This window comes from Triticum aestivum, chromosome 6B (assembly GCF_018294505.1).
Source record: "Triticum aestivum cultivar Chinese Spring chromosome 6B, IWGSC CS RefSeq v2.1, whole genome shotgun sequence".
NCBI classification, from domain to species: Eukaryota; Viridiplantae; Streptophyta; class Magnoliopsida; order Poales; family Poaceae; genus Triticum; species Triticum aestivum.
Genome location: NC_057810.1, coordinates 121,819,277 through 121,845,595, shown reverse-complemented (window position 1 = coordinate 121,845,595; position 26,319 = coordinate 121,819,277). Strand labels below are relative to the sequence as shown.

The 26,319-nt window shown below is 46.7% G+C and overlaps 1 protein-coding gene across 1 annotated transcript; it reads right to left on the bottom strand.

The window, feature by feature from the left end:
* Positions 1 to 488: 488 nt before the first annotated feature.
* On the bottom strand, positions 489 to 4,949 carry LOC123138939 (uncharacterized). Its single transcript, XM_044558786.1, has 4 exons — positions 4,879 to 4,949; positions 4,380 to 4,684; positions 3,795 to 3,848; positions 489 to 750 (listed from the first exon to the last, which is right to left on the bottom strand). Exons 1-4 carry the CDS (start codon positions 4,947 to 4,949, stop codon positions 668 to 670), a joined length of 513 nt encoding a protein of 170 aa, XP_044414721.1. The 3' UTR covers positions 489 to 667.
* Positions 4,950 to 26,319: the final 21,370 nt, after the last annotated feature.

Here is a 26,319-nt window from a genome sequence, read left to right as displayed (position 1 = left end):
CCTACCGATCTTGTCTGTTGGAGAAAGTCCAGACGGGAAAACCTTTTCCCGACTGACATACATTTGCCGACCGGTTTCTTGTCATCTATGCGGTAACTTTCCCGACCAACAATCTGTAGGGCCAGCCATGGGACTTTCCCGACCAACAGTCCATTGGGCCTTGTATTGCCCTTTCCCGACCAACAGTCTAATAGGGTTTTCTTTGCCGACCAACCTTTCATTGGCCTAGAATTTGCCTTTCCCAACCGACTGTCAGATAGGGTTTTCTTTGCCGACCAACTTTTCGTTGGCCCTGGAATTAGCCTTTCCCAATCAAGGATTTGTTTTGCTGACCAACATCCATTAACCCTCCCATAGCTGGCATTCACATTACAAACAAAATAATTACCATCCAACACCTCAGCTATGGGTAATTATGCCCATAGATGGCGTCCATTATCAAGTTACATATCTTCTAACAATAATAACACACATTTCCAGCAACAATATTAAACTAGAACATACATTAATTAATTCTCACACATAAATAGTTCATCTGTTATGGGCATAATTACAATCCAAATTTCCGATAAACTAAGGTAACTAATTAAATAGAGGAAACATTGTGGTTCACTGTCCAAGACACCATAGGTTTACAAAATGATAGCTAAAATGCATCACCAATAGTTTAGTCACCATTAAAAAATACAAAAAATATCCAGTTGACGCAAACTGTCAACTTCATGGTTCGTCGTCCTCTTTTGCATGTTCCTACAAAAGACAAAGAAGTCGCAATTAAAATCATACGTTCATAAAGACAATGGCACCATAAAAATTTGTATAAAGCATAGCATAGCATCAAACGAACTATTCAGACAAGGCAACTGAATTGCTGCATATAGAATAAGTATTACTCTATAGGAAACTAACTCCCAAGTTTCCTGCACTCTATTTTAAATTAGACCAACACTAACTTTGGTGTGTTAGGGGTCAAATGAGCATTGTGAATCAGCTCAATGACTTGACGAAGAGAAAAAAAATCCTAGTCAATTGTCATTCTTAGCTAACTTAGGAAAAAAAAGGGGGAGTAAAGAGGTGCATTCATTATATATACAGTAGTACAACATAGGCGGTGAGCTAAGAAATCAGTGCATATATTTTATCTCAGTTATGGCACCGCATCTAGCATAGGTGTGCTTGCTGTTACTTTTGCATGTAAGCCGTGCGGCACAACATCACCATTATCTATGCGTCTCTCACTTGTTTCTTCTCTTTTCTCTACTGTACGTGCAGCCGCTTCATCTAGCTCCGCGCAGTTGGCCAGATGCAGTATGTTAAACCACCATGCATATCTTAATATGACAAAGATCTCTCACACCAATAACATCGACATGCTGGTGTTTTATGTCATTCAGGCCGTCCACTACTGCTACCCCATCATATAATGTACCAAGGATAGAAAGGGCATCAACCACAAAAAATAAGGCAAATGTGTCAATTCCTATTTTTCTTCATCACTCTTAAACCAAGAACATAGTTCTATTCTACTAAAGTCATGAGTTAGATCACTGTGTCCACACTTGGAGGTTTTATAATAAGTTAGCAGCACAATGTATGTTTCTATATTTCATTCCATTGTCTTTTGTTTCCTTCGGATTGAAAATGAACATAACCTCCCAATTAAGAGCCTATGTCTTCTTTTAGAGCTGAACAGTGTTTCAAGTTATGAGGTTGCTTATTTCAAAGCTGGAGTAGAGGAATATGAAAACGATACATAAGAGTACATTTATGGCACTAAAACTAATGATTGCTGGACATTCAAGTGTTCTGATTTAGCCTTACAGGATTGCCTAGAAGAAGAACTTCTTTGTTGTCAGCGGCTAAGTAAACAGGCATGGGCTCAACCCATATAAATATCCCCAAGTTAAATTGTTCACCATGTCCGCATTTTGTTAGGATTTCTCTTTAAAGGATGGTGTCTTTGACCACATCAAACATTTAATCAGTGACTTGAAATCCAATTCCATTCCTTAAAGGAGCACATGACACATTCACGCGTTCGTACACACCCACATACACGACCTTATTAATACACATACACTAATGTGAAAGGGCATGGTAAAGTGCTTAATCCCCCAAAAGTCTAGGAGCAAGACAAGGGGCATAGCCATAATGTATTGCATAACCAACACAATGTACACTCATCAGGTGTGTACCACATGTCAGTATCAAGTGGCATATTGATCTATTAGTATAATTTGTATGGTTAGGAGACAATATCATGCACATGTTTATCTAAGCAAAACTGAGTATCCATGGTGATATGACACCATCAGAAGGGTGCTCTTAAATGACACACACTCATAGCGACAGTTCATTTAGCAAAGGTACAAATATTAACTTTGTGGTAGCTTCTGTAAGGTCTACTACAGTCAGGTTGTGCATAAAAATGCATTGATTGTGACACAAATGGGGAGGCCACGAGTAATGGGTTACCCTTTGCAACAACTCTTCTACGAAAGAAAATCCCTTCATCATCCCATTCATCAACGTAGTTACAGGTGCGTGGGAGGGTGTCTGCATAGATAGGTTAGTGCTAGAAGAAAATGAGGGATCCCTTGCCGCTTGCGCTTGCCATTTTTCCTCCTACTAAAAAACACACAGTATATGAGTGCCTCGCTTGAACCAATTGTGCAAATATTATAATTATGAGTTTTACTTTGTAGATAATTAGATACTGAATTAGAGTTGTGTTTATCTCCAAAATACATCAGCTATATTCATTAACTTTCCACCTATCTAATGGGGGCTCTTCCTCTTGTTCTCATTATTTCTCATTCGTGTACACTATTCTTCCCTTTTTTGTTTGAAGAAAAGAGGTCCCTACAGATTCATGACAATGAAACTTCTCACAGAACATGATCATTAGCAGTTACATTGCACGAACTCTAGCCTCTCTAGGTTCCATCTTTTTAAAAAATAGAACAACACACAAAGCACCAACCTATGGTGACAAGACAAGGTTTAGAGCAATATATAGGCCAGTAAAATGAGTCTAAACGTGACAAGCGAAGGGAGATTGACATAGTAGTGGTTAAACTGTGGCTGGTGCGCAAATCACATCAACAATAGATTCTTCTACAGTAAGACATAAATCCAACAGTTTGTTTGCTTCCTGTTAATGCAACATCAGGTCAATATTAGCTCTATTTTCATGATAATTTCAGGTGTCTATAGATGGATTGGGAATTTCAACTAGGTTTCTATATTTGACCAATTTATAGTGAGATTTTTCCGACTGCCAACAAACATGAAAACCAACAATATAGATAGGTTCTACTAGGAGAGAGCTAGTGCCCTCAAAAAAGAATCACTTCTAGCTACTTTTGTCAACTTCAATCCCAGCAGATAAACTTCACTTTTGCTTATTCAGATTGTGTTTCTTGCTCGGAAAACTATGAGGCCACACCGGTGGGAACAAAAGAGACATGAAACAACGATACTAATACAGGGACAAGGGATACAACAATTTCTAGAAACAGACATATGGCGATGAGGCAAGCATATATAAATATTAATAAAATGCCATGTAATAAAGACAAAAGAATTATTGAATGTGTGAAATGAGATCAAAATACTATCCCATTTGTTGCCCCGATGCCTCTTTCCAAGTCCTCGATGACCGAATGATCATCAATTTCCTCAATCCTCAGTTCCTCGTGGACTAATGTTACAGCGATACATCATATGCTAGCTAGCACTAGACTTTGAGATAAACTTAACAGTAATTGTCCCACCAATCGAAGATTGTTTACCTGTTATAATATCATTGCCACTGCTCGCAGATGCCAATGTCGATATGTCACTCCCTAAGCCAGCATAGCAGCACCATCAGCAGGTCACCATCAGCCAGCAATATCAATATACATCATAGATTCATAGTTGCATATAAGAGAAGCTAATGGAAATTAAAAGTGTTAGCACCCCGACACCCAGCAAGCAAGCACGCACACAGCCCAGCAGCCAGCAAGCAAGCAGTACGGCAGAAGCAAGCAAACGCCCGGTACAGCGGAGGACCATAGCAGCACGGGAGGACCGAGGAGAGCAGGGATTGGTAAGAAAGTAACCTTGCTGGCGAGTGGCGACGGGTGGCTGCGACCCCACGCGACGGCAAGGCCACACCACGAAGTAGCAAAACGATTCCAGGCAGGAGCGACGCAAGTCTAGGCGAATGCGGCGGGGGTACGCTCATGTGGCCGCCCTCGATCCAATCTGCTGCTCTGGTCAATCAAGCGAATAGACAGAGATCTGCATGCTAGGGTTTGGAGTGGGATTTCCGGGATGCGTTCCCGTGGTGAGCGATAGGGGAGGGGGATACATGGAACAGGAGGAGAGACCACCTGACAGCCGAGGGTGCTCGAGCACATCACGGCGGAGAGAGCACCTACCGGTGGAGGGCAGGCGAGCGCATGGCGGCGGCAGTATGTAGTGGGGTCGGCGGTGGATAGCATGGAGGATGGAGGGAGAGGGAGAAGGGGCGGCGTCCCGGCCGGTTGGACAGCACGCGTCCGGCTGCAGATCTCGAGCGTGGCGGCGGGGAGAGAGCTCGAGCGTGGCGGCGGCGGATGTAGAAAGTGGGCGAGGGTTTGAGAGATTTGGGGATTTTGAGCGGAACGGGAGAAAAATACTAGGAGCTTCTCGTGGGCTGGGCTGGTTTTGGCGCTAACATTTTTCTGTTCCCGCGTGCGCGCCTAGACGGCCCAAGTAGCTACCAACAGTCGGTCGGTATTAATCCCCGACCCACAGTCCGATGGAGGCTCACCTATTCCCGACCGACAATCGGAAGGTAAAGAAATGGGTATTCCCGACCGATAGTCTGTTGCCACATGAATGTATTACCAACCAACAGTCTGATAGATGTTTTCCCAACCAACAGCCCATTGGTATAAGTGACTTTTCTCAACAACCATTGGTAGGGAAATCTGGTGCGTGGTGTAGTGTATGAAGATACAAGATTGAATACTTCGTCTCATGTCCGGGTGGGACTCTCCTTTGCGTAGAAGGCAAGCTTGGCAATTCGGATATGTAGATCTCCTTCTCTATAACCGACTCTGTATAACTCTAGCCCCCTCCGGTGTCTACATAAACCGGAGGGTTTAATCCGTAGGACAAACTTGTCACGCCCAATATGCGACCCTATCCAAAAGGAACTCGAAGGTCCCACCAAGGATAGACCCGCATATTGAAACGCTTTTGCAAGGTGGATATCATTACATCAACATTACATAATAGATCGGGATACATACATAAGGCATACAATGCCACACGAATACAACATCACAATACATCAGAGCATCATCCGACTACGGATGAAACACAAACAGAAACTCAAACGACATCCACCCTGCTAGCCCAGGCTGCCGACCTGGAACCTATCCCCTGATCGAAGAAGAAGCAGAAGAAGAACTCCAAATCAAGCAAACATCGCTCTCGCGTCATGATCATCGCATAAACCTGTACCTGCAACTGTTGTTGTAGTAATCTGTGAGCCACGAGGACTCAGCAATCCCATTACCATGGGTATCAAGACTAGCAAAGCTTAAAGGGAAAGGAAGGGGTAAAGTGGTGAGGTTGCAGCAGCGACTAAGCATGATATGGTGGCTAACCAACGCAAATAAGAGCGAGAAGAGAGCAAGCAGAACGGTCGTCAACTAGCAATGATCAAGAAGTGATCCTGAACTCCTACTTACGTCAAACATAACCCAGAAACCGTGTTCACTTCCCGGACTCCGCCGAAAAGAGACCATCACGGCTACACACACGGTTGATGCGTTTTAATTCGGATCTGGTGTCAAGTTGTCTACAACCGGACATCAACAAATTCCCATCTGCCTATAACCGCAGGCACGGCTTTCGAAAGATTATACCCTGCAGGGGTGTCCCAACTTAGCCCATGACAAGCTCTCGCGATCAACGAAGGAATAGACCTTCTCCCAGGAAGACCCGATCAGACTCGAAATCCCGGTTTACAAGACATTTTGACAATGGTAAAACAAGACCAGCAAGACCGCCTGATGCGCCGACAATCCCGATAGGAGCTGCACATATCTCGTTCTCAGGGCAACACCGGATGAACACTACGTACAACTAAAACCAACCCTCAAGTTTCCCCGAGGTGGCGCTGCAAGTGGCTCTGGTTCGGACCAACACTTAGACAAGCACTGGCCCGGGGGGGCTATAATAAAGATTACCCTCGAGAGAGCGATTCCCAAGGGAAAAGTAGGTGGTGGTGAGGCAAATGGTAAAACCAAAGTTGGGCCTTGCTGGAGGAGTTTTATTCAAAGCGAACTGTCAAGGGGGTCCGATAAATCACCCGACCGCGTAAGGAATGCAAAATCCGGGAACATAACACCGGTATAACGGAAACTAGGGCGGCAAGAGTGGAACAAAACACTAGGCAAAAGGCCGAGTCTTCCACCCTTTACCAAGTATATAGATGCATTAATAATATAAGAGATATTGTGATATCCCAACCAAAAATCTTGTCCATCATGGAGAAATCTTAAACTTCACCTGCAACTAGCAACGCTATAAGAGGGGCTGAACAAAAGCGGTAACATAGCCAAACAACGGTTTGCATAGGAGAGGTGTCAAAGGTTAGAGGTTCATGGCAATATAGGGAGGCTTGAAGAACAGGTGATAGGTAACGCAGCATAGCGATAGAACGAAGCAACTAGCATAGCAATGATAGTAGTGAGATCCAGGGTAGCGGTCATCTTGCCTGAAATCCCGCAAGGAAGAAGAACGAGTCCATGAAGAAGATGAACGGATGAAGCCAAACCAAGTGTAGACGAACGAATCCTCATGATCGCAACGAAACAGGAACTATTAAGAAGAAGCACATAACATAGTAAACACACCACACATGAACAAGGCGTGATGCATAACAAGCATGATGCATGACAAGACTATATGAAGCTAATCATGGCAAGAGATGATGCAAACAAGAGCAACACATCAAGGCAAGTTTAAATGAGGCCGGGAACAACATATAACAATTCCGGTAAGTCCTCATATGCATATTTCGAAATTGGTCCAGATCTGAATAAACCTTATGTTCAAGTAGTTAAACAGCAAGTTAATATGCACAAAGATGATCTACATGAGATTCTAGTCAAGTTGCATATACAGTTCATTTAGTTCGGAGCTACGGCCTAGAAGATATGAGCAAAACAAGTTAAACATGGCATTGATGCAAAATGCACCCAAACATCAAGCAAACATCTCAAAACAAGGATGCAACATGATAACATGAAGCTACATGCAATTCTAAGCAAGTTTCATATAGAGCACACTTAAAACGGAGCAACGGGTCAAACACACACACATGAAACAAGTTTAAAGGACAAGCTGTCCAAAACAGCAACTAGGCATATTGCAAGCATCAAAACAACATGCTACAGCACCCCAACATAATAACAAAAGGCATGGGCATGATGTACAGGTAAAGCATAACAAAACATGAACACTGAGCTATCTCTAGAAATCACTAGAACATGCTCAAACACACATGGTAAGATTGCAAGTTATAACAATTCAGACTTTGCAGAAAATAACATCACGATGCAATGTTCAGAGCTATCAAACAACATGTTACAGGAACTTATCATGGAAAACAAAGGCATGGCATGAATCTACTAATTGCATAGATCAAAAGTCCCTTACTGACCATAAGCCAAAAGGATCAGAAAATATGATGGCACCCACGTAAACATAGCAAGTTATTAATACAGATTCATACATGGCAGGAACAGAATTATGAAGGCATGTAGATGAGCTTGTGCAACTCACTACAGAGCAATACATGGCATGGCAAGGCAACCCAACAGTAAGAAGACATATTTGTGAAGCTAAGCATGGCAATAGCAAGGTCATAGGGTGCATGGATCACTAGCAAAACACATGGGAACAACTGAACTTAATGTTAACAGGCTGACATCAACATTATGAAGCAACTTTGGAGCAAGATATGAACAAGCTACAGCAAGCTATAAATGCAACCAGGGGCATGGATGGATAGAGGATGACATGTAGATCAAAACATGTTTATAAACATCTCCAGATTATGCATAGAATGATTAGTAGCAACATGTTTATATAGCATCACGAAATAACAGATTCAGCCTAGCAAAACAGCAACATCATGAATCCTACTTAACAAGCTCGATTCACTCACCACAAGTCATTACATGACAGGATAAGCATAGCATCATCAAGAAGACATGTTTGTGGAACAAACCAAGTCAAGAACAAGTCCATAGCATGCACGGATCAACTATAGCAACCTTGGCCAACTTGAATAACATGTAAACAATCTGCCAGGAAACATTTTGAAGCAAAAGTAGAGCACTCAAATGACATGCTAGACTACTCCATAATTGCAACCAAGGGCATGAATGGATAGACAATAACCACATGTTCAAAACACCCTTACTGAAGTATCTCAAAATATGCATGGATCTCTCTGTAGCATCAAGTTTACATGACATCAAAATAACAGCAGAACAGGGACTAAAATCAGCAACATCACGATGCCTAGTTTGCATGCTTGTGCTAGTCACCACATTGATCACAAAAATACATGGCATACACCTCTGTAAATATGGCATGGCATAGTTCAAAACACATGTAGACATCAACCTCATAGGATGCACACATCAATCATGGCAAAAATGACAAAAGAGCTCGTTCTGATAACAGACAGCAGAAAACATTATAAAGCACTCTTACAACGATGATTCAGGCATCAAGATGACCTCAAATGAATATGATGCAATGGAATGAAATGATGTACTCGTTGAGGTGAACAATTTGACATATTACACGCACAAAACGGAGCTACTGATGCAGAGATATGGCAGGTCAAACATGGCATGAAAATAACAAAATAATCGAGGACTTGGTGGATTCGGGGTCAACCTCTGGCTCTGCACGGTTTACGAGGTTCGCCGGAGAACCTCGCCGGAGACGACGGAGATGGTCGGATCTGACGCGAGGGGGCCTCCTCCGGCCGGATCTCGCCGGATCCGGCGCGGGGAGAGGTGGAACGATGAAGGCGGCTGCGGGGCGAAGACACCGGCGGCGGGGCGCGAGGCGCCGGCGAGGCGCGGGGCACCGGATCCAGGGGCCGGCGAGGTCCGAGGCGGTGCCGGCCGCGCCGGGTCGGAGCAGAGGGGGCGCGGTGGCGGAGGTGCCGGAGGCGGGGCGGAGCAGGCGCGGGCCGGCGGCGGCGGGAGGCCAGCAGCGAGCAGCGGCGCCGGCCGGGCCGGGCGACGGCGGCGAGCGGGACCGGACGGGCGGCGGGGCAGGCGCGAGCCGGCGGCGCGGCCGGATGGGCTCGGGCGGGCCGCGCCCGGGCCGAGCGGGCCGGCGGCGGCGCGCGGAGGGGACAGAGCGCGCGGGGACAGGTGTCAGGCTGCGATTCGTCGGGGCGGCGGGCGGACATGTCCGGCCGAGCGGGCCGGCGGCGGCGCGCGGAGGGGACAGAGCGCGCGGGGACAGGTGTCAGGCTGCGATTCGTCGGGGCGGCGAGCGGACATGTCCGGCGGCGGCGTGGACGTGTCCGGTGGCACGGGGAGGAAGAAAACTAGGGTTTCGCCCGAAATTTCGGAGGGGAAGGCTAATTTATAGGTAGAGGGAGCTAGGAGAGTCCAAATGAGGAGCAGTTTTCGCCCACACGATCGTGATCGAACGACCGAGAGCATGGAGGGGAGTTTGCTGGGCTTTGGGCCACTTTGGAAGGGTGTTGGGCTGCAAAGAGGAAGGGGCTTTTACGGTTACCCGGTTAACCGTTGGAGTATCAAACAACCTCCAAATGGCACGAAACTTGACAGGCGGTCTACCGGTGCTATACCAAGGCCACTTGGCAAACCTCGGGCCATTCCGAGAAAGTTTAATACCTGCACACAACAAGAGACGAAAGGGGAACGCTGGAGGGCATAGGAGCGCCGGATTGCAAAACGGACAACGGGGAATATGCTCGGATGCATGAGACGAACACGTATGCAAAGTGAAATGCACATGATGACATGATACAATGCAACACGCAAGCAAATGGCATGGAAACAATGATGAATAACTGGCGGACACCTGGCGCATCGAAGCCGGGGTGTTACAACACTCCTCCACTAACAAGAGATCTCGTCCCGAGATCTTAGGACCGAGGCAGAAGGGAAAAGGAATGAGGTGAAACAAGAACTCAAAAGAAGAAGCAAAGAATCGAGATCACTCGAGAAGAAGAGAGGAACAACGAGAATAGCGAGAATCGAAAGCTCACGGAATCAGATAGACTGTGAAAGCACTCCGGTTAGAACGAGATAAGAATCGAATAAGACTGAAAGGATTTAGACCGCACTCTGGATGAAAATGGAAGGAATAGAACATGAACTTCACACGATGGGATGGCACTTGATGAGATGAACAACGCAAAGCCTCCGTTAGAATTAAAAGAATGGAATGAAATGAATTTAGTAGGAAAGAAAGAACGGAGTTGTTGAGAAAATCAACAACGAAAGGATAAGCTTGTTGTGGTCTTATAGATAACATCTCAAGATCATAAGGTGATAACCGGCCATAAACGGAAATTATTGGATAGCTTAGAAGAACGAAGAAATGCAAAACTCCAATTCAAAAGAATACAGAGAATTAATTGCACTTCGAGACGCAAGAAGAAAAGATACTTGAACTCCACCAACAAGAATCTTGATGAACTCCTGAAGAATGAATTAAATCATGAAGAACCACCATGAAGAACTCCGGTGGCAAAAAGATGATGAGATAGAATGAAGGATGAAAGAATAAGATGAGCCTTGCGATGATTTAGATGGAGATTCCGATGAAATGGCTGAGGAAATTGAACTCCGGAAAAGAAAAGATGAAAACACTTGGAACTAGAATCAAGAACAACTCCGAAGGAAGGGATTATTCACTTGGATGAAATAAGAATAAGATTTATTGTATGCTTATCCTTCATCAAATTAAATTGATGACCAACAATGGATTTTTCTTACTACTTATTCTTCTTGAAAAGGATTGAGAGGGGGTATATCACAAAACTGAGAAAGTCTTCATGAACCACCGGTAGGATTGAAAAGAACGAATGAGTTAAAATGATAATCAAAGAAAAAGAATCTTGAACGAACCACCGTTAGAATTCGGAAATGACTGACGGCAGAGAATGAAACACCGGGAAGGATTAGAATAACCAATAAGCTCGAGGGGATTTAGATGCAAAAGAACAAGGAGATCACGAGCTGATTAAAGAACAGTTGCACGAAGCACCGGGATAATTGGATAATGATAACTGGAATGATGGCCTCCGGTGAAACGAAACGGGAAAACAGCTTCTGACATACTCCGGATAGGTAAGAAAAGAATATCTGACAAATGGAATAATTCGAGAGGATAATATGAAGCTAGAACCATGAATCTTCGGAAGAACGGACATGATTTGGAGGAAAACTCTTATTCGGTCTTCAAATGACGATGAGAAACACCACCAAAATAACTGAGATACTCCGGGAGAATGAAAAGCGAAGAGGTTGAGCCAACAATGAAAAGAATTTGAAAGCGATCTTGGGAAGGCATCTGACTGATGAAATTCATTCTTATGTCAGACTTGAAAAGAATTTGAGAATAACTCCGGGGGAATTAGAAGAGTCAGGTAAGATCCTGGAAAAAGACATGTGGGTTAGGGCCCACTGAAGAGATAACACCGTTGAAAAGGTTTGTTGAAAAGATAGATGATGCACCGGAACAATTGAAATGTTTGAATGAGGTGACAACCTCGAATTAATTAGAACACAGACGAATCTCCTGAGATGTCTTGAACACTCCGGAATGATAAAACGGCGAGAGGCAAACGAGAAAGGAGAACACTTCGAGGAAAAGAATATGATCAACCCGAAAAACTTGAATTGAGTCCACCGGAGAAGAAAAGAGATGAAGAATATCGAACAAAATGAGAATTCACCGGTTGAGATGATTTACGAAAGACTCAAGAGGTTCCACACGAATGAGATAGATGGTCGAGAGAGAGTCGGACTCCGGGAAGAAAAGGGTGGGCGGGCGGGAAAACAAAGACAACTTGGAAGGGGAATCGACGAATATCTTCAAAAGAAAACACCGATTGAAAGAATGCAAAGGCTTCGCACAAGTAGGATGGATACTCAATTATGGACTCCGGCTCCGAGAAGAAGAAGGGTGGGCGGGTGGGAAAGAAAACAACTGAGGATTGAACTCAAAGATGAAGAGGCTCGAGTCGACTTGACGAGAAATGCACCGGATCAAAAGGGCTGAGAACCAACGATCGGAAAACCAACTGCGTGATCCTAAAGAAAATTTGAAAGGGGAAGAGAAGTAATTCAAAACACCTACGTCAAGATTCCTTACCAGAGCGACGAAGGGGCAGAGGAGTAAAAAGAATTCCTACTCTCCAATATAACTAGACTCCGAAAACAGTTTATTCTAGACTCAACAACGGCCAAACTACACGATCAATCAAGGGGGCTCCTAGGGTCGGTCGAGGCTCTGATACCAACTTGTCACGCCCAATATGCGACCCTATTCAAAAGGAACTCGAAGGTCCCACCAAGGATAGACCCGTATATTGAAACGCTTTTGCAAGGTGGATATCATTACATCAACATTACATAATAGATGGGGATACATACATAAGGCATACAATGCCACACGAATACAACATCACAATACATCAGAGCATCATCCGACTATGGATGAAACACAAACAGAAACTCAAACGACATCCACCCTGCTAGCCCAGGCTGCCGACCTGGAACCTATCCCCTGATCGAAGAAGAAGCAGAAGAAGAACTCCAAATCAAGCAAACATCGCTCTCGCGTCATGATCATCGCATAAACCTGTACCTGCAACTGTTGTTGTAGTAATCTATGAGCCACGAGGACTCAGCAATCCCATTACCATGGGTATCAAGACTAGCAAAGCTTAAAGGGAAAGGAAGGGGTAAAGTGGTGAGGTTGCAGCAGTGACTAAGCATGATATGGTGGCTAACCAACGCAAATAAGAGCGAGAAGAGAGCAAGCAGAACGGTCGTTAACTAGCAATGATCAAGAAGTGATCCTGAACTCCTACTTACGTCAAACATAACCCAGAAACCGTGTTCACTTCCCGGACTCCGCCGAAAAGAGGCCATCACGGCTACACACACGGTTGATGCGTTTTAATTCAGATCTGGTGTCAAGTTGTCTACAACCGGACATTAACAAATTCCCATCTGCCTATAACCGTAGGCACAGCTTTCGAAAGATTATACCCTGCAGGGGTGTCCCAACTTAGCCCATGACAAGCTCTCGCGATCAACGAAGGAATAGACCTTCTCCCAGGAAGACCCGATCAGACTCGGAATCCCGGTTTACAAGACATTTCGACAATGGTAAAACAAGACCAGCAAGATCGCCCGATGCGCCGACAATCCCGATAGGAGCTGCACATATCTTGTTCTCAGGGCAACACCGGATGAACACTACGTACAACTAAAACCAACCCTCAAGTTTCCCCGAGGTGGCGCTGCAAGTGGCTCTGGTTCGGACCAACACTTAGACAAGCACTGGCCCGGGGGGGGGGGCTATAATAAAGATGACCCTCGAGAGAGCGACTCCCAAGGGAAAAGTAGTTGGTGGTGAGGCAAATGGTAAAACCAAAGTTGGGCCTTGCTGGAGGAATTTTATTCAAAGCGAACTGTCAAGGGGGTCCCATAAATCACCCGACCGCGTAAGGAACACAAAATCCGGAAACATAACACCGGTATGACGGAAACTAGGGCAGCAAGAGTGGAACAAAACACTAGGCAAAAGGCCGAGTCTTCCACCCTTTACCAAGTATATAGATGCATTAATAATATAAGAGATATTGTGATATCCCAACAAAAAATCCTGTCCACCATGGAGAAATCTTCAACTTCACCTGCAACTAGCAACGCTATAAGAGGGGATGAGCAAAAGCGGTAACATAGCCAAACAACGGTTTGCATAGGAGAGGTGTCAAAGGTTAGAGGTTCATGGCAATATGGGGAGGCTTGAAGAATAGGTGATAGGTAACGCAGCATAGCGATAGAACGAAGCAACTAGCATAGCAATGATAGTAGTGAGATCCAGGGTAGCGGTCATCTTACCTGAAATCCCGCAAGGAAGAAGAATGAGTCCATGAAGAAGATGAACGGATGAAGCCGAACCAAGCGTAGACGAACGAATCCTCACGATCGCAACGAAACAGGAACTATCGAGAAGAAGCACATAACATAGTCTACGGACCGCAAGATGTTGACGACAAAATTGCCTTCATGGCTGAGCTCCAAAACTTGCGCGACATCATTGCCGGCCCCTGGCTCCTCGGCGGCGACTTTAACATGATCACCTCCTGCGTGGATAAGAACAACGGCAACCTCCACCATCGCACCATGAGCCGCTTTCGTCGGTTCATCGCCGACCACGCCCTTCGCGACATCTATCTTCACGGGAGGCGATATACGTGGTCTAACGAGCAGCTAAACCCCACCCTAGTGCGCAATGACCGGGTGCTTTGCACACCTTCCTGGGAGATCATCAACCCGCAGCACCTCCTTCGATGCCTATCTACGGCCACTTCGGATCACTGCCCCTTGCTCATCGACTGCACGCCCCGCGAGGCCAGCAAGCGTCGTTTCCACTTCAAATGGTTCTGGCCCAAGCTCAACGGCTTCCACGACACGGTGCACGAGGCTTGGTACGCCGTGCCGCCGGACCCCGACCCGTTCAGGCGCATCTATGCCAGGCTCAAAGCTACGGCCCGTAGACTCCAGGGCTGGGGCGCGCGTACTACCGACAACATTTCCCTATAGTTGCAGATCGCGCGCGAGCTCGTCCTTCGCCTGGACATGGCTCAAGACCAACGCCCACTCACGCCGGCCGAAGGATGGCTGCGACGCGAGCTCAAGCGTGCTTACCTTGGTCTCGCCTCCCTCGAGCGTTCCATCCTACGGCAGCGAGTCCGTCTCCGTTGGCTCCGCGAGGGCGACACCAACATCGCATTCCTCAAGATCCAGGCTGCCCACCGCGCGCAGAAAAATTACATGGCTGGCATCTGGGTGGGCTCGCAAGTTCTCACCGACGAGGTGGGGATGGCGAAAGCTGCTTATGAGCACTTCATCTCCATCCTGGGCTCCTCTCCCCACAGGGAGCACTCCCTCGACCTCGACGGCATTGACCCCCACCATTTCGATCTTCTTGATCTCAAGCACCCTTTCACGGAGGACGTGATTTGGAGTGCCATCAAGAGTCTGCCCACCGGCAAGGCGCCCGGCCCTGATGGGTTCACAGCGGAATTCCTGCGCGCATGCTGGCCCACGATCAAGACTGACATCTGTGAGGCCTTCGACAAACTCTACGCCATGAATGGCATGGGTTTCCAGAAGCTCAACGAGGCTTTTCTTGTTCTCCTTCCCAAGAAGCCGGACGCGGCCGCGCTTTCCGACTACAGGCCGATCAGCTTGATCCACATCGTCGCAAAACTCTTCGCCAAGGTCCTCTCCCTTCGTCTGGCGCCCAGGATGGGCCAGATTGTCTCGACCAACCAGAGCGCCTTCATCGCCGGCCGAAGCATGCACGACAACTTCCTCCTCGTCCAGTAGACGGCGTGCCTGCTTCACAACCTCAAGACTCCGCGCATCCTCCTCAAGCTCGATATTGCGAAGGCGTTCGACACCGTGTCCTGGCCCTTCCTCCTTCAAGCTCTCCGCCACCTTGGCTTCGGGCAACGCTGGTGCGAATGGGTGTGCATCCTGGTCTCCACCGCATCCACGCGGGTCCTCATCAACGGCAATCCAGGACTACCTCCGGTGGATCATGCATGTGGGCTTCGCCAAGGCGATCCGATATCCCCGCTGCTCTTCGCGATTGTGATCGACACCCTGAACTCCCTCCTCCAGCACGCGGACAGCGCGGGAATGCTACAACGGCTTACCACTCGCCACGCCGCTTCCAGCATCTCTCTGTATGCTGACGACGTGGTCGTCTTCTGCCATCCGACTACCACGGAGCTTGCCACCATCCGCGAGCTGCTACGGATCTTCAGGGAGGCATCGGGTCTCCGCACGCACTTCCTCAAGTGCTCGGCCACTCCCATCCGGTGTGACGAGGAGGTGCCTTCGATCATCGACTCCACGCTCACGTGCGCCGTCTCCAGCTTCCCCGTGGTTTACCTGGGCCTACCTCTATCCATGCGCAAGACGCCCTCCTCGTCCTTGCTGCCGCTCGTGGACAAGATTATGCGGAAGCTGGCCACCTGGAAAGCCGCACTCCTGACCCGTGGCGAGCGCCTTGCGCTCGTATGCCACGTGCTCTCTGCCATGCCCGTGCACATCCTCATGGCCATCGTCATCAACCCATCCATCCTTAAGAAGATCACGCGGATCATCCGCGACTTCCTCTGGCATGGCCGACGCGACGCCCGATCTGGCAGCTGCTTGGTGAGCTGGCCCCGCGTATGTCGACCCATCGAGTTCGGCGGGCTTGGTGTGCGCGATTTGTACCTCACTGGGATCTCCCTGCGCTGCCGCTGGCTCTGGCTCAAAGCCACCGACCCCACGCGGCCTTGGCATCATCTACAGCTCCCCACGAACGATGTGACATCTCGCTTCTTCCGCGCCTCCACGTCCTGGCATCTTGGAGATGGGAAGACCTGCCTCTTCTGGACCGATCACTGGCTCGAGGGCCAGGTCGTATCCGAGATCGCCCCTGGCCTTTTCTCCCTCGTACCGAGCCGGCGCAAGCGACGCACCGTGGTCTGCGAGGGCCTTGAGCAGCATGCCTGGATTCGTGACATCCACGGCACGCTCGGGATCCCGGAGGCCCTTGAGTACATCCGCCTCTGGCGCAAACTCCAAGGCGTGGCCCTCACTACCACACCCGACAAGATATCCTGGCGTTGGACGTCAAACGACATTTACTCGGCCAAATCCTGCTATCACGCTCTCTTCCACGGATCCACTACGCCGCCCTCTTGGAAGCTTCTTTGGAGGAGCTGGGCCCCCCTGAACACCAAGTTTTTCCTCTGGCTCGCCTCTCTGGACAGGTGCTGGACGGCTGAGCGCCGCGCTCGTCACGGCCTCACGCTCGACACCGCCTGCGTCCTATGTCACCAGGAGACAGAATCCATCGACCACCTCCTTGCGGGATGCGTCTTTGCCCGGATAACCTGGCATGAGATCCTGGCTTGGTGCCGGCTCACCACTCCTCCGATGGATGGCGCGACGACCTTCTTCGCTTGGTGGGCGCTTGCGTCCGCCACCTCGCCGAGCGGACTCCGTAAAGGGCTCAACTCCATCATCGCTCTAACCGCTTGGGCCATCTGGAAGCATCGCAACGCCGCCATCTTCGACGGCGTACAACCCTCCACTGATGATCTGGTGGTCTCCATCCAGGATGACGCTCGCCTATGGGCTAAGGCCGGCGCCAAGGGACTAGCCTCTATTATTCCTGTAACCCGATCATTGTAGTGCGGCCGAGCACCCTCCTCCCTCTGCTCGATGCATCCCTCCAGACGCCTTCCAGCGTACGTCTGTACGGATGCTACCTGTACCTTGTACTTTCCAACCCTCCCACCTATCAATGAAATGATACGCTGCTGAGCGTATTCACCAAAAAAACATAGTAAACACACCACACATGAACAAGGCGTGATGCACAACAAGCATGATGCATGACAAGACTATATGAAGCTACTCATGGCAAGAGATGATGCAAACAAGAGCAACACATCAAGGCAAGTTTAAATGAGGCCGGGAACAACATATAACAATTCCGGTAAGTCCTCATATGCATATTTCGAAATTGGTCCAGATCTGAATAAACCTTATGTTCAAGTAGTTAAACAGCAAGTTAAGATGCACAAAGATGATCTACATGAGATTCTAGTCAAGTTGCATATAAAGTTCATTTAGTTCGGAGCTACGGCCTAGAAGATATGAGCAAAACAAGTTAAACATGGCATTGATGCAAAATGCACCCAAACATCAAGCAAACATCTCAAAACAAGGATGCAACATGATAATATGAAGCTACATGCAATTCTAAGCAAGTTTCATATAGAGCACACTCAAAACGGAGCAACGGGTCAAACACACACATGAAACAAGTTTAAAGGACAAGCTGTCCAAAACAGCAACTAGGCATATTGCAAGCATCAAAACAACATGCTACAGCACCACAATATAATAACAAAAGGCATGGGCATGATGTACAGGTAAAGCACAACAAAACATGAACACTGAGCTATCTCCAGAAATCAGTAGAACATGCTCAAACACACATGGTAAGATTGCAAGTTATAACAATTTCAGACCTTGCAGAAAATAACATCACGATGCAATGTTCAGAGCTATCAAACAACATGTTACAGGAACTTATAATGGCAAACAAAGGCATGGCATGAATCTACTAATTGCATAGATCAAAAGTCCCTTACTGACCATAAGCCAAAAGGGATCAGAAAATATGATGGCGTCCACGTAAACATAGCAAGTTATTAAACAGATTCAAACATGGCAGGAACAGAATTATGAAGGCATGTAAATGAGCTTGTGCAACTGACTACAGAACAATAAATGGCATGGCAAGGCACCCAACAGTAAGAAGACATGTTTGTGAAGCTAAGCATGGCAATAGCAAGGTCATAGGGTGCATGGATCACTAGCAAAACACATGGTAACAACTGAACTTAATGTTAACAGGCTGACAGCAACATTATGAAGCAACTTTGGAGCAAGATAGGAACAAGCTACAGCAGGCTATAAATGCTACCAGGGGCATGGATGGATAGACGATGACATGTAGATCAAAACATGTTTATAGAACATCTCCAGATTATGCATAGAATGATTAGTAGCAACATGTTTATATAGCATCATGAAATAATAGATTCAGCCTAGCAAAACAGCAACATCATGAACCCTACTTAACAAGCTCGATTCACTCACCACAAGTCATTGCATGACAAGATAAGCATAGCATAATCAAGAAGACATGTTTGTGGAACAAACCAAGTCAAGAAAAAGTCCATAGCATGCACGGATCAACTATAGCAACCTTGGCCAAATTGAATAACATGTAAACAATCTGCCAGGAAACATTTTGAAGCAAAAGTAGAGCACGAAAATGACATGCTAGACTACTCCATAATTGCAACCAAGGGCATGAATGGATAGAAAATAACCACATGTTCAAAACACCCTTACTGAAGTATCTCAAAATATGCATGGATCTCTCTGTAGCATCAAGTTTACATGGCATCAAAATAACAGCAGAACAGAGACTAAAATCAGCAACATCACGATGCCTAGTTTGCATGCTTGTGCTAGTCACCACATTGATCACAAAAATACATGGCATACACCCCTGTAAAGATGGCATGGCATAGTTCAAAACACATGTAGACATCAACCTCATAGGATGCACACATCAATCATGGAAAAAATGACAAAAGAGCTCGTTCTGATAACAGATAGCAGAAAACATTATGAAGCACTCTTACAACGATGATTCAGGCATCAATATGACCTCAAATGAATATGATGCAGTGGAGTCAAATGATGTACTCGTTGAGACGAACAATTTGACATATTACACGCACAAAACGGAGCTATGGATGCAGAGATACGGCAGGTCAAACATGGCATGAAAATAACAAAATAATCGGGGACTTGGTGGATTCGGGGTCAACCTCTGGATCTGCACGGTTTACGAGGTTCACCGGAGAACCTCGCCGGAGACGACGAAGATGGCCGGATCTGACGCGAGGGGGCCTCCTCCGGCCGGATCTCGCCGGATCCGGCGCGGGGAGAGGTGGAACGGTGAAGGCGGCTGCGGGGCGAGGACACCGGCGGCGGGGCGCGAGGCGCCGGCGAGGCGCGGGGCACTGGATCCAGGGGCCGGCGATGTCCGAGGCGGTGCCGGCCGCGCCGGGTCGGAGCAGAGGGGGCGCGGTGGCGGAGGTGCCGGAGGCGGGGCGGAGCTGGCGCGGGCCGGCGGCGGCGGGAGGCCAGCGGCGCGCAGCGGCGCCGGCCGGGCCGGGCGACGGCGGCGAGCGGGACCGGACGGGCGGCGGGGCAGGCGCGGGCCGGCGGCGCGGCCGGATGGGCTCGGGCCGGCGGCGCGGCCGGATGGGCTCGGGCGGGCCGCGCCCGGGCCGAGCGGGCGGCGGCGGCGCGTGGAGGGGACAGAGAGCGCGAGGACAGGTGTCGGGCTGCGATTCGTCGGGGCGGCGGGCGGACATGTCCGGCGGCGGCACGGACGTGTCCGGTGGCACGGGGAGGAAGAAATCTAGGGTTTCACCCAAAATTTCGGAGGGGAAGACTAATTTATAGGTAGAGGGAGCTAGGAGAGTCCAAATGAGGAGCGGTTTTCGCCCACACGATCGTGATCGAACGACCGAGAGCATGGAGGGGAGTTTGCTGGGCTTTGGGCCACTTTGGAAGGGTGTTGGGCTGCAAAGAGAAAGGGGCTTTTATGATTACCCGATTAACCGTTGGAGTATCAAACAACCTCCAAATGGCACGAAACTTGACAGGCTGTCTACCAGTGCTATACCAAGTCCACTTGGCAAACCTCGGGCCATTCCGAGAAAGTTTAATACCTGCACACAACGAGAGACGAAAGGGGAACGCCGGAGGGCATAGGAGCGTCGGATTGCAAAACGGACAACGGGGAATATGCTCGGATGCATGAGACGAATACGTATGCAAAATGAAATGCACATGATGACATGATAAAATGCAACACGCAAGCAAATGACATGGCAACGACGGTGAATAACTGGCGGACACCTGGCGCATCGAAGCCGGGGTGTTACAACACTCCTCCACTAACAAGAGATCTCGTCCCGAGATCTTAGGATCGAGGCGGAAGGGAATAGGAATGAGGTGAAACAAGAACTCAAAAGAAGAAGCAAAGAATCGAGATCACTCGAGAAGAAGAGAGGAACAACGAGAATAGCGAGAATCGAAAGCTCACGGAATCAGATAGACTGTGAAAGCACTCCGGTTAGAACGAGATAAGAATCGAATAAGACTGAAAGGATTTAGACCGCACTCTGGATGAAAATGGAAGGAATAGAACATGAACTTCACACGATGGGATGGCACTTGATGAGATGAACAACGCAAAGCCTCCGTTAGAATTAAAAGAATGGAATGAAATGAATTTAGTAGGAAGGAAAGAACAGAGTTGTTGAGAAAATCAACAACGAAAGGATAAGCTTGTTGTGGTCTTATAGATAACATCTCAAGATCATAAGGTGATAACCGGCCACAAATGGAAATTATTGGATAGCTTAGAAGAACGAAGAAATGCAAAACTCCGATTCAAAAGAATACAGAGAATTAATTGCACTTCAAGACTCAAGAAGAAAAGATACTTGAACCCCACCAACAAGAATCTTGATGAACTCCTGAAGAATGAATTAAATCATGAAGAACCACCATGAAGAACTCCGGTGACAAAAAGATGATGAGATAGAATGAAGGATGAAAGAATAAGATGAGCCTTGCGATGATTTAGATGGAGGTTCCGACAAAATGGCCGAGGAAATTGAACTCCGGAAAAGAAAAGATGAAAACACTTGGAACTAGAATCAAGAACAACTCCGAAGGAAGGGATTATTCACTTGGATGAAATAAGAATAAGATTTATTGTATGCTTATCCTTCATCAAATTAAATTGATGACCAACAATGGATTTTTCATACTACTTATTCTTCTTGAAAAGGATTGAGAGGGGGTATATCACAAAACTGAGAAAGTCTTCATGAACCACCGGTAGGATTGAAAAGAACGAATGAGTTAAAATGATAATCAAAGAAAAAGAATCTTGAACGAACCACCGTTAGAATTCGGAAATGACTGACGGCAGAGAATGAAACACCGGGAAGGATTAGAATAACCAATAAGCTCGAGGGGATTTAGATGCAAAAGAACAAGGAGATCACGAGCTGATTAAAGAACACTTGCACGAAGCGCCGGGATAATTGGATAATGATAACTGGAATGATGGCCTCCGGTGAAACGAAACGGGAAAACAACTTCTGACATACTCCGGATAGGTAAGAAAAGAATATCTGACAAATGTAATAATTCGAGAGGATAATATGAAGCTAGAACCATGAATCTTCGGAAGAACGGACATGATTTGGAGGAAAATTCTTATTCGGTCTTCAAATGATGATGAGAAACACCACCAAAATAACTGAGATACTCCGGGAGAATGAAAAGCGAAGAGGTTGAGCCAACAATGAAAAGAATTTGAAAGCGATCTTGGAAAGGCATCTGACTGATGAAATTCATTCTTATGTCAGACTTGAAAAGAATTTGAGAATAACTCCGGGGGAATTAGAAGAGTCAGGTAAGATCCTGGAAAAAGACATGTGGGTTAGGGCCCACTGAAGAGATAACACCGTTGAAAAGGTTTGTTGAAAAGATAGATGATGCACTGGAACAATTGAAATGTTTGAATGAGGTGACAACCTCGAATTAATTAGAACACAGACGAATCTCCTGAGATGTCTTGAACACTCCGGAATGATAAAACGGCGAGAGGCAAACGAGAAAGGAGAACACTTCGAGGAAAAGAATATGATCAACCTGAAAAACTTGAATTGAGTCCACCGGAGAAGAAAAGAGATGAAGAATATCGAACAAAATGAGAATTCACCGGTTGAGATGATTTACGAAAGACTCAAGAGGTTCCACAGGAATGAGATAGATGGTCGAGAGAGAGTCAGACTCCGGGAAGAAAAGAGTGGGCGGGCGGGAAAACAAAGACAACTTGGAAGGGGAATCGACGAATATCTTCAAAAGAAAACACCGATTGAAAGAATGCAAAGGCTTCTCACGAGTAGGATGGATACTCAATTATGGACTCCGGCTCCGAGAAGAAGAAGGGTGGGCGGGTGGGAAAGAAAACAACTGAGGATTGAACTCAAAGATGAAGAGGCTCGAGTCGACTTGACGAGAAATGCACCGGATCAAAAGGGCTGAGAACCAACGATCGGAAAACCAACTGCGTGATCCTAAAGAAAATTTGAAAGGGGAAGATAAGTAATTCAAAACACCTACGTCAAGATTCCTTACCAGAGCGATGAAGGGGCAGAGGAGTAAAAAGAATTCCTACTCTCCAATATAACTAGACTCCGAAAACAGTTTATTCTAGACTCAACAACAGCCAAACTACACGATCAATCAAGGGGGCTCCTAAGGTCGGTCGAGGCTCTGATACTAACTTGTCACGCCCAATATGCGACCCTATTCAAAAGGAACTCGAAGGTCCCACCTAGGATAGACCCGCATATTGAAACACTTTTGCAAGGTGGATATCATTACATCAACATTACATAATAGATGGGGATACATACATAAGGCATACAATGCCACACGAATACAACATCACAATACATCAGAGCATCATCCGACTATGGATGAAACACAAACAGAAACTCAAACGACATCCACCCTGCTAGCCCAGGCTGCCGACCTGGAACCTATCCCCTGATCGAAGAAGAAGCAGAAGAAGAACTCCAAATCAAGCAAACATCGCTCTCGCGTCATGATCATCGCATAAACCTGTACCTGCAACTGTTGTTGTAGTAATCTGTGAGCCACGAGGACTCAGCAATCCCATTACCATGGGTATCAAGACTAGCAAAGCTTAAAGGGAAAGGAAGGGGTAAAGTGGTGAGGTTGCAGCAGCGACTAAGCATGATATGGTGGCTAACCAACGCAAATAAGAGCGAGAAGAGAGCAAGCAGAACGGTCGTCAACTAGCAATGATCAAGAAGTGATCCTGAACTCCTACTTACATCAAACATAACCCAGAAACCGTGTTCACTTCCCGGACTCCGCCGAAAAGAGACCATCACGGCTACACACACGGTTGATGCGTTTTAATTCGGATCTGGTGTCAAGTTGTCTACAACCGGACATTAACAAATTCCCATCTGCCTATAACCGCAGGCACGGCTTTCGAAAGATTATACCCTGCAGGGGTGTCCCAACTTAGCCCATGACAAGCTCTCGCGATCAACGAAGGAATAGACCTTCTCCCAGGAAGACCCGGTTAGACTCGGAATCCCGGTTTACAAGACATTTCGACAATGGTAAAACAAGACCAGCAAGACCGCCCGATGCGCCGACAATCCCGATAGGAGCTGCACATATCTCGTTCTCAGGGCAACACCGGATGAACACTACGTACAACTAAAACCAACCCTCAAGTTTCCCCGAGGTGGCGCTGCAAGTGGCTTTGGTTCGGACCAACACGTAGACAAGCACTGGCCCGGGGGGGGGGCCTATAATAAAGATGACCCTCGAGAGAGCGACTCCCAAGGGAAAAGTAGGTGGTGGTGAGGCAAATGGTAAAACCAAAGTTGGGCCTTGCTGGAGGAATTTTATTCAAAGCGAACTGTCAAGGGGGTCCCATAAATCACCCGACCGCGTAAGGAACGCAAAATCCGGGAACATAACACCGGTATGACGGAAACTAGGGCGGCAAGAGTGGAACAAAACACTAGGCAAAAGGCCGAGTCTTCCACCCTTTACCAAGTATATAGATGCATTAATAATATAAGAGATATTGTGATATCCCGACCAAAAATCCTGTCCACCATGGAGAAATCTTCAACTTCACCTGCAACTAGCAACGCTATAAGAGGGGCTGAACAAAAGCGGTAACATAGCCAAACAACGGTTTGCATAGGAGAGGTGTCAAAGGTTAGAGGTTCATGGCAATATGGGGAGGCTTGAAGAACAGGTGATAGGTAACACAGCATAGCGATAGAACGAAGAAACTAGCATAGCAATGATAGTAGTGAGATCCAGGGTAGCGGTCATCTTGCCTGAAATCCCGCAAGGAAGAAGAATGAGTCCATGAAGAAGATGAACGGATGAAGCCGAACTAAGCATAGACGAACGAATCCTCACGATCGCAATGAAACAGGAACTATCGAGAAGAAGCACATAACATAGTAAACACACCACACATGAACAATGCGTGATGCACAACAAGCATGATGCATGACAAGACTATATGAAGCTACTCATGGCAAGAGATGATGCAAACAAGAGCAACACATCAAGGCAAGTTTAAATGAGGCCGGAAACAACATATAACAATTCCGGTAAGTCCTCATATGCATATTTCGAAATTGGTCCAGATCTGAATAAACCTTATGTTCAAGTAGTTAAACAGCAAGTTAAGATGCACAAAGATGATCTACATGAGATTCTAGTCAAGTTGCATATAAAGTTCATTTAGTTCGGAGCTACGGCCTAGAAGATATGAGCAAAACAAGTTAAACATGGCATTGATGCAAAATGCACCCAAACATCAAGCAAACATCTCAAAACAAGGATGCAACATGATAATATGAAGCTACATGCAATTCTAAGCAAGTTTCATATAGAGCACACTCAAAACGAAGCAACGGGTCAAACACACACATGAAACAAGTTTAAAGGACAAGCTGTCCAAAACAGCAACTAGGCATATTGCAAGCATCAAAACAACATGCTACAGCACCACAATATAATAACAAAAGGCATGGGCATGATGTAAAGGTAAAGCACAATAAAACATGAACACTGAGCTATCTCCAGAAATCACTAGAACATGCTCAAACACACATGGTAAGATTGCAAGTTATAACAATTTCAGACCTTGCAGAAAATAACATCACGATGCAATGTTCAGAGCTATCAAACAACATGTTACAGGAACTTATAATGGCAAACAAAGGCATGGCATGAATCTACTAATTGCATAGATCAAAAGTCCCTTACTGACCATAAGCCAAAAGGGATCAGAAAATATGATGGCGTCCACGTAAACATAGCAAGTTATTAAACAGATTCAAACATGGCAGGAACAGAATTATGAAGGCATGTAAATGAGCTTGTGCAACTGACTACAGAACAATAAATGGCATGGCAAGGCACCCAACAGTAAGAAGACATGTTTGTGAAGCTAAGCATGGCAATAGCAAGGTCATAGGGTGCATGGATCACTAGCAAAACACATGGTAACAACTGAACTTAATGTTAACAGGCTGACAGCAACATTATGAAGCAACTTTGGAGCAAGATATGAACAAGCTACAGCAGGCTATAAATGCTACCAGGGGCATGGATGGATAGACGATGACATGTAGATCAAAACATGTTTATATAACATCTCTAGATTATGCATAGAATGATTAGTAGCAACATGTTTATATAGCATCAT